The sequence below is a fragment of the Tenrec ecaudatus genome, chromosome 3, assembly GCF_050624435.1.
Source record: "Tenrec ecaudatus isolate mTenEca1 chromosome 3, mTenEca1.hap1, whole genome shotgun sequence".
NCBI classification, from domain to species: Eukaryota; Metazoa; Chordata; class Mammalia; order Afrosoricida; family Tenrecidae; genus Tenrec; species Tenrec ecaudatus.
The window spans coordinates 173,805,855-173,818,964 of NC_134532.1; the positions used below are offsets into that span (position 1 = coordinate 173,805,855).

Consider the following 13,110-nt stretch of genomic DNA (forward strand, 5'->3'; position numbering starts at 1 on the left):
ACTATTACTCATTTATGTACCAATCACTAAAGCTAATGATGTAGAAGGAATTCTACTGACTTATGCAATCTGAAATTTATCCCAAAGTCAATTAAAATGCATTGATAATTATTGGTGATAGAATTTGAATATTGTAAACAAAGAGAAAAGAAGAGTATCTTTAAAATGTGGTCCTGGTGATGACAAGGAATTTGCAGATCCCATAATAAAACTTTGCAAAAGCAATGCTTTTGCATTACAAATACCTTTCTCTCAATAACATAAACAGCAATTGTACATGCAGAGTTCACCAGATGGAATAAACAGGAATCAAACTGAATATATTTATGGGAAAATACAATAGAAAAACTTAATATCAGCATCCAAAGTGAGGCTAGGGGCCAACTATGGGGCAGAGTTGGTCATCAATTGTTCATATGTAAGTTCAGGTTGAATTTAAAGAAAATTTAAGTCCATGACAGTAAAATATGACTCAAATATATCCTATATGAATTTTGAGAATCTCAAAAGTATTTTTGACTCATTGAACACTAATAACAGGAGACTTGATGAGCTGTGGGATGACATCAAGAATATCATACATGAAGAAATCAAACGGTCATTAAAAAATAGGAGAGATACAAAAGATTGGCGTGGATGTCAGAAGAGACTCTTAAACTTACTTTTTATCATAAAGCAGATAAAGTAAACGAAAGAAATCATGAGGTAAAAGAGATGAATAGAAAAAAGGATGGCTCTAGAAGAAAAAGTATCAAAATAAAATGTGCAAATGCTTGGAGTCAGAAGGAAGAATATTCTCAGCATATCTTTTTGTTTGTATTACAATCCAGGGCTTTGTTTTCTTTCCATCTTTTGTTTTTAAAGATCACTTTTTTGGGGGCTCTTATTGTTCTTATAACAATCCATACATCAGTTGTATTAAGCATATTTGTACCTATGATGCCATCATAATTTTTTAAACATTTAATTTCTTTTTGAGCCCTTGGTATCATCTCCTCTCCCCCCTCCACTTGTGACCCTTGATAAATGATAAATTATTATTATTTTAATATCTTACACTGATCACTGTCTCCCTTCACTCAGGTTTCTATTGTTCCTCCCCCTTGGGAGGGGTAGGGTGGGGGAGGTGGGATTATGCATCCATCATTGCAATCTGGTTTCCCCTCCTCCCATCCCCATGCACTTTCCCCAAACGCTTTTGGTATCTCTACTCCCATTTCTGTTCCTGAGGGGTTTATCTGACCTGGATTCTGTGTGTCTGGAGCTCTTATCTGTACCAATGTAAATGAACCAATCTAGCCAAAACTGAAAAACAGGACTGGGGTCATGATAGTGGGGGGGTGAAGAAGACTCAAGGAACTAGAGGGATACTGTGTGTTTTATTGGTGCTATACTGTGCCCCAGTTGACTTTTCCTTTCCTTGTGACCCTTCTGTGAGGGGATGTCCTATTATCTACAGATGGGTTTTGGGTCTCTGCTGTGACCCACCTCGTTTTCAACAGTATGTTTTTTTGTGTGTGTTGTTTTGGTTCTTCTGATGCTTGTTCCCTGATCCCATAAACACCTCTTGATCACACAGGTTGGTGTGCTTCTTCCATGTGGGCTTGTTGATTTTTTGTTACATGGCTGCTTGTTTAACTTCAAACCTTTAAGATTCCAGATGCTATATCTTTTGACAGCCAGGCACCATCAGCTTTCTTCACCACATTGCTTATGCACCTGTTTTGTCTTTAGCGATTGTGTTGGGAAGGTGAGAATGCCAGGTTGTTAGAACAAAGTGTTCTTGCATTGAGAGAGGGCTTGAGCAGAGGCCCAAAGTCCATCCACTTCCTTAATATATTGCCATATAAATGTATGTACATAGGCCAACACCTCTATTTTTATGAATTAATGTATTTATATAAAGGTAAACTTATGTTTATACCTCTATCCATAGCTTTGCCTCCTAGATATTTTCTCTGTTTTCTTTTACCTTCCTCCTGCCCTACCATCACGCTTGCCTTCTTCTGCCTCTTAGTAATTCCTCTCAGCTAGATTGCTGTTGCTCCAACACCACCGGGATCTCTTCGTCCTCCTTGCTGTTGCTTTTAATTTCCTAGTTGGTCCCCTGTCTATGGTGTTGTTTGTTCACTGCTCCTTTCCCCTGCTTCCTTCTCCCCGCAAGTCCCTTCAGAACCATTTGTCCTGTTGCTTTCTCTTAAGATTTGCTTCCCATGCCTGTCTTATACAGGTAGGCAAAACAACAATAACAGAGACAAAACAAAAAGAAAACAAACGATTGGATAAAAAGAGGGAGAATAAACAAAAACAACACCCCCCCCCAAAACTAGACACCCTCTGCCCCAAATGAAAAAACATACATATTTCCAGATCTGTCCACTGGCCTTTACCACTATCTCTCGACCAGTCCTGGGGGAATTCTGGGAACTGCCCTTCCTAGCCTGAAGCCTCTCAGGGTCTTTGAGCTCTTAGGGGTTTGTGCCTTGGCTTTGCTCCCATTGCTGATCTGTCATGTTCCCTTCTTGGTTTGCCCCACTGAGGATGGGTTGTGTGGGGTGGGAGGGGTTAGACCAGATTCACTCCCCACCCCACCCTGTGTCCCCGCAGTATTGTCCTCTGTCACAGTGTGCTCCAGTGAGTGAACATTATGTATTGAGCTATTGTAGGCCCCACAGTCCTCTGTGAGCCTTGGTAGCTCCGTCTGGGAATGTCATCCCCAGGGCTTGGTGTGCCATTATGGGCTCTAGTCCCTGGATCTCTCTTCTGTGTGGGAGTGGCAGGCTGACCCCTCTCCCCAACCTGTAGGTTTAGTGTTGTCATCTGTAGCACATACTTCTAGGCAGAGGGTCAGTTTGGCTCTCTCAGCATATCTTAAGCTTAAGGGACTTGAGAAAAAAAATCAAGGTCTAGTTGCAATATTGAAAGATTCTATGACAAAATATTGAACAATGCAGGAATCATCAATAGAAGATGGAAGGACCACATGGAATCACTGTGTGAAAAACAACTTGTTGACATTCAATCATTTCAAGAGAAAACATGTGATCCAGAACCAAAGATACTTTTTTTTTAGTTCAGTCTATGTATTACAGAATCTTTTAAAAATTTTTATTTATTTTACATTTTATTAGGGGCTCATACAGCTCTTATCACAATCTATACATATATCAATTGTATAAAGCACATCCGTACATTCTTTGTCCTAATCATTTTCAAAGCATTTGCTCTCCACTTAAGCCCTTTGCATCAGGTCCTCTTTTTTTCCCCTCCCTCCCTACTCCCCCCTCCCTCATGAGCCCTTGATGATTTATAGATTGTTATTTTGTCATATCTTGTTCTATCCAGCATCTCCCTTCCCCCCCTTCTCTGCCGTCCATCTCCCAGGGAGGAGGTCACATGTGGATCCTTGTAATCAGTTCCCCCTTTCCAACCCGCTCACCCTCCACTCGCCCAGCATCCCCTGGTCCTGAAGGTATTGTCCACCCTGGATTCCCTGTGCCTCCAGCTCCCATATGCACCAGTGTACAACCTCTGCCCTATCCAGTCCTGCAAGGTAGAATTCGGATCATGGTAGTTGGGGGGAGGAAGCATCCAGGATCTGGGGGAAAGCTGTGTTCTTCATCGGTACTACCTCGCACCCTGACTGACCCATCTCCTCTCCTAAACGCCTCTATGAGGGGATCTCCAGTGACCGACAAATGGGCCTTGGGTCTCCACTCTGCACTTCCCCCTTCATTCACTATGGCGTATATATATATATATTTTTTTCTTCTTTTTTTTTTTGCATGATGCCTTATACCTGGTCCCTTTGGCACTTCGTGATCACACAGGCTGGTGTGCTTCTTCCATGTGGGCTTTATTGCTTCTGAGCTAGATGGCTGCTTGTTCACCTTCAAGCCTTTAAGACCCCAGACACTATCTCTTTTGATAGCCGGGCACCATCAGCTTTCTTCGCCACATTTACCTATGCACCCGTTTGTCTTCAGCGATCACATCATGGAGGTGTGCAGCCAATGATATGATTTTTTGTTCTTTGATGCCTGATAACTGATCTCTTAGGGACCACATGATCACACAGGCTGGTGTCAGAACAAAAGGTACTTAAGGAAGAAGTTCAAACTGGTTGAAGGCATTAGTCAGAAAACTAAGATGACGGGAATTGATGCAATACCTGATAGAGCCATGGAAGCACTCATTCATCTGCCAACCCATTTGGAAGACATCTACTTGACCCACTGGCTGGAAGAGGACCTTGTTTGTGCCCGTTCCAAGGAAGTGAAACCCGACAGAATGCAGAAATTATTAAACATTAACATTAATATCATATGCAAAAAAATTTTGCTGAAGATCATTCCCCAATGGTTGCAGTAAGTACACTGTCAGATGGCATCTTGGCCCAAAGTAGAAAATACCAGAAAGGTGTTTACTTATGATTTATTGGCCGTGCAAAGACATTCGAGTGTCTGGATCACATCACACTGTGGACAGTATTGAGCAGAGTGGGCATTCAAGAATATTTCACTGTGCTCACGTAGCACCTGTACTTGGCAGTCATTTGTACAGAGCAAGGAGATACTGCATAGTTTAAAATCAGAAGTGTGTGTCTAGGCTGTATATTTTCATGTTACTTATTTAATATGTATGCTGAGCAAATAATCCAAGAAACCGGACTATGTGAAGACAAGTTCCGCATCAGGATTGGAAGAAGGTTTATTACCAAACTTTGATACGCAGATGACACAATCTTGTTTGCTGAAAACAAATGACAAGAAGTCAACGACTAGAGCTCAGACTTCAGGATTCAGAGATGGTTTTCATGTTTATGGAAGCTGAATGCCAGTCCTTTCTCTTGGGTATTCAAGCCCCAAACCTTCCAGATACTAATGGAGAGCAAGCCATCTGTGCCACCCAGTGATCAGGGGCAGATGATCAGTAAGTGAAGTGTAAGCATAGGCTTCCTTGTGCTTACTTGCTAATCTGGTGTGAACAATTTCACAGAATCTGGTGAAACTTGTGTGAAGGCTTCTCTCCCAATTATTAAGCAACCACCCACAAACTTGTGCTTACCCAACTTACTAGGTACTCTGTCCTGTCAATTTGGGGTTGCAAATTTCAAAAGAAGCTTTGATTTGGGATTGGGAGAGAGACAGACACCAGCCACTCCATGAACTGCTGTGAGTCAGAATTGACTTGGTGACAGGGACAGAGGAGGGGTGGGGACATTAGGACAGAGTACAACTGTTCCAAAGGAGTTCCCAGGCTCTACACTCTATGGAGCAAGCCCTAGTGGTGCAGTGCACTGCGTAAACACTCAGCCGCCAACGGAAAGATCTGTAATTCAAACCCTTCTGCGGCTGGTCTTCTTTCATAAAGATTTCCACCTACATCACCTCTGGGACAAATGAACTCTGTCCTTCAGGGTCGCTATGTGCTGAGATTGACTGACAGCAATGGGCTTTGTTTTTTGGAGTTGATCTTTCCAGAAGCTGACCCCCATGTCTTTCTCTCTTGGATCAATTGTCAGGTTCAGTCTGCCAACCTTTTACTTAACAACCAAGCACTTTTTTTATGGCTTTTATATGCTTTTTGTTTTTAATCATTTTATTAGGGGCTCATACACCTCTTATCACAATCCATACATACATCGATTGTTTAAAGCACATTTGTACATTCAGTGTCCTCATCATTCTCAAAACATTCACTCTCCACCAAGCCCCTGGTATCAGCTCCTCATTTTTTCCCCTCTCTCTCCCCTTCCCCCTCCTTCATGAACCCTTGATAATTTACAAATTATTATTTTTCCATATCTTGCCCTGTCCAACGTCTCTCTTCACCCATTTTTCTGTTGTCCATCCCCCAGGGAGGAGGTCACATGTAGATCCTTGTAATGGTTCCCTCTTTCCAGCCCACCCTCCCTTCACCTACCCAGTATCGCCACTCACACCACTGGTCCTGAAGGGATCATTTGCCCTGGATTCCCTGTGTTTCCAGTTCCTATCTGTACCAGTGGTTTAGCCAGATTTGTAAGTAAGAATTAGGATCATGATAGTGTGGTTGGGGAGAGGAAGCATTTTGGAACTAGAGGAAAGTTGTATGTTTCATTGTTGCTACATCACACCCCTACTGGCTCATCTCCTCCCCAAGACCCTCCTGTAAGGGGATGTCCAGTGGCCTACAAATGGACTTTGGGTCTCCACTCCGCCCTCCCAACCTCATTCACAATGATATGATCTTTTGTTCTGATGATACCTAATACCTGATTCCTTCGACACCTCATGATTTCACAGGTTGGTGTGCTTCTTCCATGTGGGCTTTGTTGTTTCTGAGCTAGATGGCTGCCTGTTTACCTTCAAGCCCTTAAGACCCCAGACACTATATCTTTTGATAGCCGGACACCATCAGCTTTCTTCACCACATTTGCTTACGCACCTGTTCTTTTTTCAGCGATTGTGTTGAGAAGGTGAGCATCATAGAATGCCAATTTAATAGAAGAAAGTATTCTTACATTGAGGAAGTACTTGAGTGGAGGCCCAGTGTCCATCTGCTATCTTAATACTAAACCTATAAATATATGCACATAGATCTATTTCCCCATCCTCATATATGAATATATTTACATATGGACATGCCTTTATTTAGACCTCTATATATGCCCTTTGCCTCCTCGCTCTTTCCTCTATTTCCTTTGACTTTCCTCTTGTCCCACTATCATGCTCAATCTTCATTTAGGTTTCAGTAATTCCTCTTGGTTACATTACCCTTGATCATGTCCTACCAGACCTCCTACACCCTCCTCACCACCGATTTGGATCACTTCTTTTTCCCTTGTCCTTGGGTTTGTTAACACCACTACCTCCACCACCACCCCCACTTCCCCCTCTCCCATTTCCCCCGAACTGTCGATCCCATTGTTTTCTCCTCCAGATTGTTTATCCAGCCTATCTTATTTAGACAGACCTGCAGAGATAATGACATGCACAAAAGCAAGACAGAGCAAAAGCAAGCAACAATATACAATAAAACAAAAACGACAACAAATCAATGTCAAAAAAAACAAACAGAACACAAGAAAGAAAATTTGTATTTACTTCAAGGTCTGCTTGTTGGCCTTTAGGAGTGTTTTCCATTCCAGTCTGTTGGGGCACCAAGCCCTGGCCCCAAAGTCCATCTTTGGCATTCCCTGGGGACCTTACGGTTCCATTCTCTTATTGTTCTGTTGCACCCCCTTAGTGTTTTGCCTCAGTGTGGCAAGATCAGATCGGGCACAATGCCCACATTGTGTCTGTAGTGAACAATCAAGCACTTTATCACTGCACTAGTAGGACTCTTTTGGGGGCTATTGTTTCGTGCCAATAAAGAATATTAAATCAGTTTCATACAAAGCACTTCATTAATTGCATAGTTCTACTCAAATAAACCTCACAAATGTGAATACAGACTAACAAGAAATAGAAAAATTATATAAAAATAATTCAAATTTTATGAAAGTAATGATTAATGACACTATGAACTTTTTTAAAAGACTGAGAATAAGAACACAATTTTCAATAAAGAGGGAAAAAGCCATATTGTCTCTAAAGTTAAGGGCAGTCACACAGCCAAACAAAAGAACTCCATTTCTGGTGAATCAGCCAACTCCGGGGATATCAATAATCAAAACAATGCAGGCAGTGCTGGGCTACAAATGTGATCAAGATTTGATATGACCAGGCACAAAGAGAAAGTGTTGGTAGAATAAAATATGTAGGGTTTTAAAGATGAAACCTAGATGATAGAAGTTATGTAATGTTGAGTTTTCAGCTACATTTTCTGGGGAATCATTCAGAGCCATAAGGTGAGGAATGTGATAATTCTTCTGAGAAGCTGCAGCTGCTGAAATGCAGACATATGGAATTTCAACATGTTCTAGTATAATATGGGAACAACCCCAGATTGGAAGAAACTCTTATGCTTCAAATGGCTCTTAACGTTAGAGAGAGGATATTGTATAGACAGACCCATTAAATCTTATTGTTTGGGCTTTTCATTTTGTATCTGGATTCCTGTACACCCGGTAGGAGTCTTAATGTGTTCTTTGCTGAATCCACTAACACTGCATGCAATAAACACAGTTAATAGTTTTGACTGTGAAAGCCCAGAGATGCCATTTGTACTGATAGTGAAATTGAGATTACTGAAAACAGAGATTTGATGTTGACAGCATGAAAACTGCTTGTGATGTAGTGTCATGAGAAACTTACTAATCAACTAGTACTTACCCCTTCCCTGTCCCAACCATCCAGTCAGTTCTGCCTCAACCACTCGTGGAGTGGCTGGTGAGTTTGAACCATTGACTTTGTGGTGCGCTGTCCAATACTTATGCCACTATGCCATCAGGGATCCAAAACAATACCTGACAGTCACTTCATCTAAATGGACTTCCTGGATAGGGTTAGAAAATAGCAACTTCCTTCCCCTTTCTTTTCTTCGCTTGTGTCCATATGTTGTGCTCCGTAAGAGATTGAGGTAACCTCTTCCCATCCAAGACCAAAGACCCAAGTGACAGTCATAATGCTACATCTTAGGAACAGGGTGGTGAATGAAATATGAGCTCTGGAATTCACTTGGCTTCATATCAAGGGTCAGCTCACTACGCACTGCAGGGTGCAGGTATGAGTGACAGGGGATGAACAAAGGAAAGTGTGTGAGATCAGGCATCTGACCCCACCGCTTGGCGGCACACATGCTGGCTTTGGCAGAGGCAAATTTGGGGTGGGGGTTGTATTTTTCACCCTGGAATAATGGCTAATATGCTCAGCAGCTAACAGAAAGATTAGAGGTTTGAGTCCCGCAGAGACATCTCAGCAGAATGGCCTGGTAACCACTTCTGAAAATTTAGCCTTGAGATGCTGTGGAGCACAGCCCTGCTCAGATACACGAGGTTGCCAGGGGTCAGAATCGACTCAACGGCAACTGATTGGGCTTAAATTATTCTGAAAATCGGAGTTGACAGCCCTTAAAAGCTACATTTGCTTTTCTCCCTTCTGTTTCTGATTAGAATAATGAGACCGGATCTTTGGAAGAACATTTGTAAAATACCGAGTAAAGTGTAATGAAGAAAAGAATTATCTTTAATGCTAGGGCCAGGGATAATTACAAGTAACTCAATATATTTATTTCCAGTTTAAACAGCTTCATGCTTTTTAAAAACCTTCAGTGTTTTCCAACTTAAATTATCTTGATCTTTGTCCCATGATGTCATGTATTTCCCACGAAATACTTTCCGATGGCTGCAGCAGTATTCTTTATTAACCCAACCCACTTAAACTCCTGGCCATTGAGTCGATCCAACTCATAGTGACCTCGCTGGGCAGAGTAGACCTGCTCCTGAGGGTTTCTGAAGTTGTACTCTTTAGGGGGGCAACCAGCCGCATTTTCCTCCTTTGGAGCAGCTCGCGGGCCTGAACTGCCAAGCTTCTGGTTAGCAGTGGAACACTTAACCATTTCAATACCATAGTTATTTTTAACCAGTCCCTACGGTTGGGAAGCTGTTCTTTGCCACTGTTTCTTCACTATAAACAATGGGGGTATAAAACTGCACTTATTCACCAGATTTTCTTTCTAGAATGTCCAAGAAATAAAACTTCCAAGAAATACGATGGCCAAGTTCTGCGAATTCAAAAGGCCTTTGATGCATGTAACCAAACAGCTACATTATTTAACACCCGTTGTGCTGAGCTGCTTCAGTAAGGATGTCTTTAAAAGGTTTCTAGCTCTGCCTTAAATTTATGGTCTACTGTAATTTTGAAACTTTGGAATATGTATTGAATTTGGAGAAGAAAAAGAGTACCATAATTCCAGAAACAAAGTATACCAAAATGCAAACGTGTTAAGGGAAAGAAAAATCAAAAGAAAACACAAACTAAACCCACTGCCAGGCAGTCGATTACAACACAAGAAGGAAAGCAAAAGCCCAGAGTACTTGCCGCCCATGTCGTTCCACAGTCTTCACTGCCTGGCATTTATCAGGGCAAGTCACTAAATTTCAAAAACAGGGCAGGCGGTCTCAAGACCGGTCTTCAAGGCTTAGGTGCCACCCAGTTGGCTCCAACCCATAGGGAGCCTGTGCACAGCAGAATGAAACACTGCCTGGTCCTGCACCATCCTCACATTGTTCCTTGAACTGAGGCCATTGGTGCAGCCACTGGGTCAATCCATTTTACCAAGGGCCTTCCTTTTTTGCTGCCCCACAACTTTACCAAATATGATGTCCTTCTCCAGGAACTGGTCTCTCCTGACAATGTGTGCAAAGTTTGTAAGACGAAGTCTTGCCATCCTTGCCTCTAAGGAGCATTCTGGCCTTACTTCTTGCAGTACAGGTCGGTTTGCCCTTTGAGCACTCCTTGTACTTTCAATTTTTATTTTCTCCAGCACCACAATTCAAATGCATGGATTCCTCTACGGTCTTCCTTATTTAGTGTCCAACTTTTACACGTGTATGATGCAATGGAGAATACCATGGCTTGGTCAGACCCACGTTAATCCTCAAAGTAGCATCCTTGCTCTTCAATACTCTAAAGAGGGCTGTGCAGCAGATTCACCTAATTCAACTCATCTTTTTATCTCTTGATTGCTGCTTCCCTGAGCACTGATTGTATATCCAAATAAGACAAACTCCTTGGAAATTTCAAACTTTTCTCTATTTATCATGATGTTACCTACTGATCTGTTTGTGAGGATTTGGGTCTTCCTTATATTGAGTTACGATCACTACTGAAGTCTATAATCCTTGACTATAGGAGGCTTGTGTCATCTGCATACCACAGGTTGTTAATAAGCCATTCTTCTTCATATCATTCACCTTCTTTGGTGATTTGCTCAGCATATAGATTGAACAAGCATGGTAAGAAGATTCAGCTCTGATGCACACCTTTCCTGACTTGAAACCACGCAGTAGTCCCGTGTTCTGTTCTCCATCCATGTACAAGTTCCAAATGTGCAGAATGAAGTGTTCTGGAACTTCTATTCGTCTCAAGGTGACCCACAGTTTATAATGGCCACACAGTCAAAATGCCTTTGTATACTCAATGACACACAAGTAAACATCTTTCTGGTATGTTCTGCTTTGAGCCAAGCTCCAACTGACCTCAGCAAGGAGCTCCCTTGTTCATGTCCACTTCAGAATCTGGCCTGAACTTCTGGCAGCTCCCTGTCGATGCTCTGCTGTAACCATTGTTGGGGGATGTTAAGCCACATTTTACTTGTGTGAGATATCGATGATATTGTTCCATAGTTTGAGCATTCTGTTTGGTCACCTTTCTCTGGAATGGGCACAAATATGGCTCCCTTCTAGTCACTTGGCCAAGTAGCTGTCTTGGAAATTTCCTGGCATAGACGCGCGAGAGCTTCCAGTGCGTCGTCAGCTTTCTGAAACATTACTGTGGGTATTCTGTCAATGCCTGCAGACTTGTTCTTCCACTTTGGATCCGTGAGTGGTATGAATTTTTACTATAACATTATTCGCCTTTCAGAGAGGCCCATATTAGATCGAGACTTTACTTCCATGCTTATTCACTGAATGGCACTTCACTTTGCAACGAGTTTCAGTTACGAAGGGACAGCTTTCTGTCTGATACTTTCCCCTTACATGAGTCGTGTCATATCCGAGGCCACTCTTGTACTCTGCACAACAGATGCTTTATTCTCCTGTGGGACTGCTAACCTCAGGGTCAGCAGTTCGAAATCCCTAGCTGCTCCATTGGAGAAAGACAGGGTTTCCACTCCCTTGAAGAGTAACAGGCCCAGAAGCTCACAGGGGAAGCCCTTCCTTTTCCTGTCGGGTTGCTATGAGTCAACATTGACTCGCTGGCAGTGTGCTTTGCTTTGCTTTGTTTCCTCTGGCCTGGCAGCATGGTGTGTAAGTACTGGACAAGGTCAGAGGTTCAAATCCACCAGCCACTCCATGGGAGAAAGAAGGGGCTGTCTGCTCCCATAAAGATTTACAGTCTGGTAACCCATCTAAGCGGAGCCCTGGTGGCTTAGTGGTTAAGCGTTGGGCTACGCCAGGCAGGGTCGGCCATTCCAAAGCAACAGGACTGCGGGAGACAGACTAGTCTTTCTACTCTCATGAACAGGTACAGTCTCAGAGACCCCCGGGGGGTCGCTATGAATTGGCAGGCACTCGATGGCAGTGAGAAAGCATTGAAGGAACTCGCTCTGAGTCGGATTTGATAGCAGTGGGTTTCCGTTTGGGCTAGGATTTTCCTGCAAGTGCTTTGTGTGAAATCTAGGTAACTTGTGGTGCGTGTGGCACACATGCTGAAGGCAAATGAGCGACTGTCAAATTGCAGTTTGTTTGTTTTTTTGAAATCCACGTGTGTATCAGCAAGGGATGCTTCTCTTTATTGGGATTTCTTTCTTTCTACTAATTTGAAAATAGAAACCAAGCTCACAGTGCTCTAACGCCTTGTCTCTGCCCTTTCCTGCAGGGCTCTGCGGAGGCGGCCAGCGCTTTCTGTGTGCCAGCGGCATCTGTGTCCCCAGGAACCTGCAGTGTAATGGCTACAATGACTGCGGGGACTGGAGCGACGAGGCTCACTGCAGTAAGTGACAGCAGCCCGGGCTGGTCTGTGTGGGTGGGGATCCTCTTCAGGTGCCCAGAGACCAAAGTCATTCCCTTGTCAAAGCAGACGACAGCCGTCTGGCACTCGCCCGGATGGCTTTAGGCATGCCTGTCTAAAGTGAGCGCATTCGTTGGTTTGGTTTATTTATGCTTCCTCCCGACCGGGAGATTGTTAACGGCAGACCAGACTGTGTAAAATTCCTCCCGTTGGTATGCTCAGCCTTAAACACCCCTCTGTACTTCCCGCGTTGATTTCAGTTAGTTATTTTGACTTTCTTAGCAGGTGGTCTGTTTGCTATGAATTCAGATTCCATGTTATTTTGCACCCGATTTAAGGAGGGAAATTGGTCTCGAGACAATTTCGTATGCTCTGTACCCAAAAGAGAACCATATGCAATTTTGTCCTAATTGCTTTTTAATGGTTATGTAGCCAGCAGGAGTTGCTATGGGGAGAACGGTGTTAACTCTGGCCACCTTGCCAAGGCTTTAGAACTCACAGTGGCTGCTCC

General features: G+C 43.0%; 1 protein-coding gene across 1 annotated transcript in view; it reads left to right on the forward strand.

Annotated features, from left to right (window-relative positions):
- Window positions 1-9,637: 9,637 nt before the first annotated feature.
- Window positions 9,638-13,110, forward strand: part of CORIN (corin, serine peptidase) — an 81,244-nt gene continuing 77,771 nt past the window's right edge. Inside the window, exons 1-2 of the mRNA XM_075543585.1 lie at window positions 9,638-9,725; window positions 12,468-12,581. Of these exons, the coding sequence (XP_075399700.1) occupies window positions 9,638-9,725; window positions 12,468-12,581 (202 nt within the window). The remainder of the gene's footprint in view (window positions 9,726-12,467; window positions 12,582-13,110) is intronic.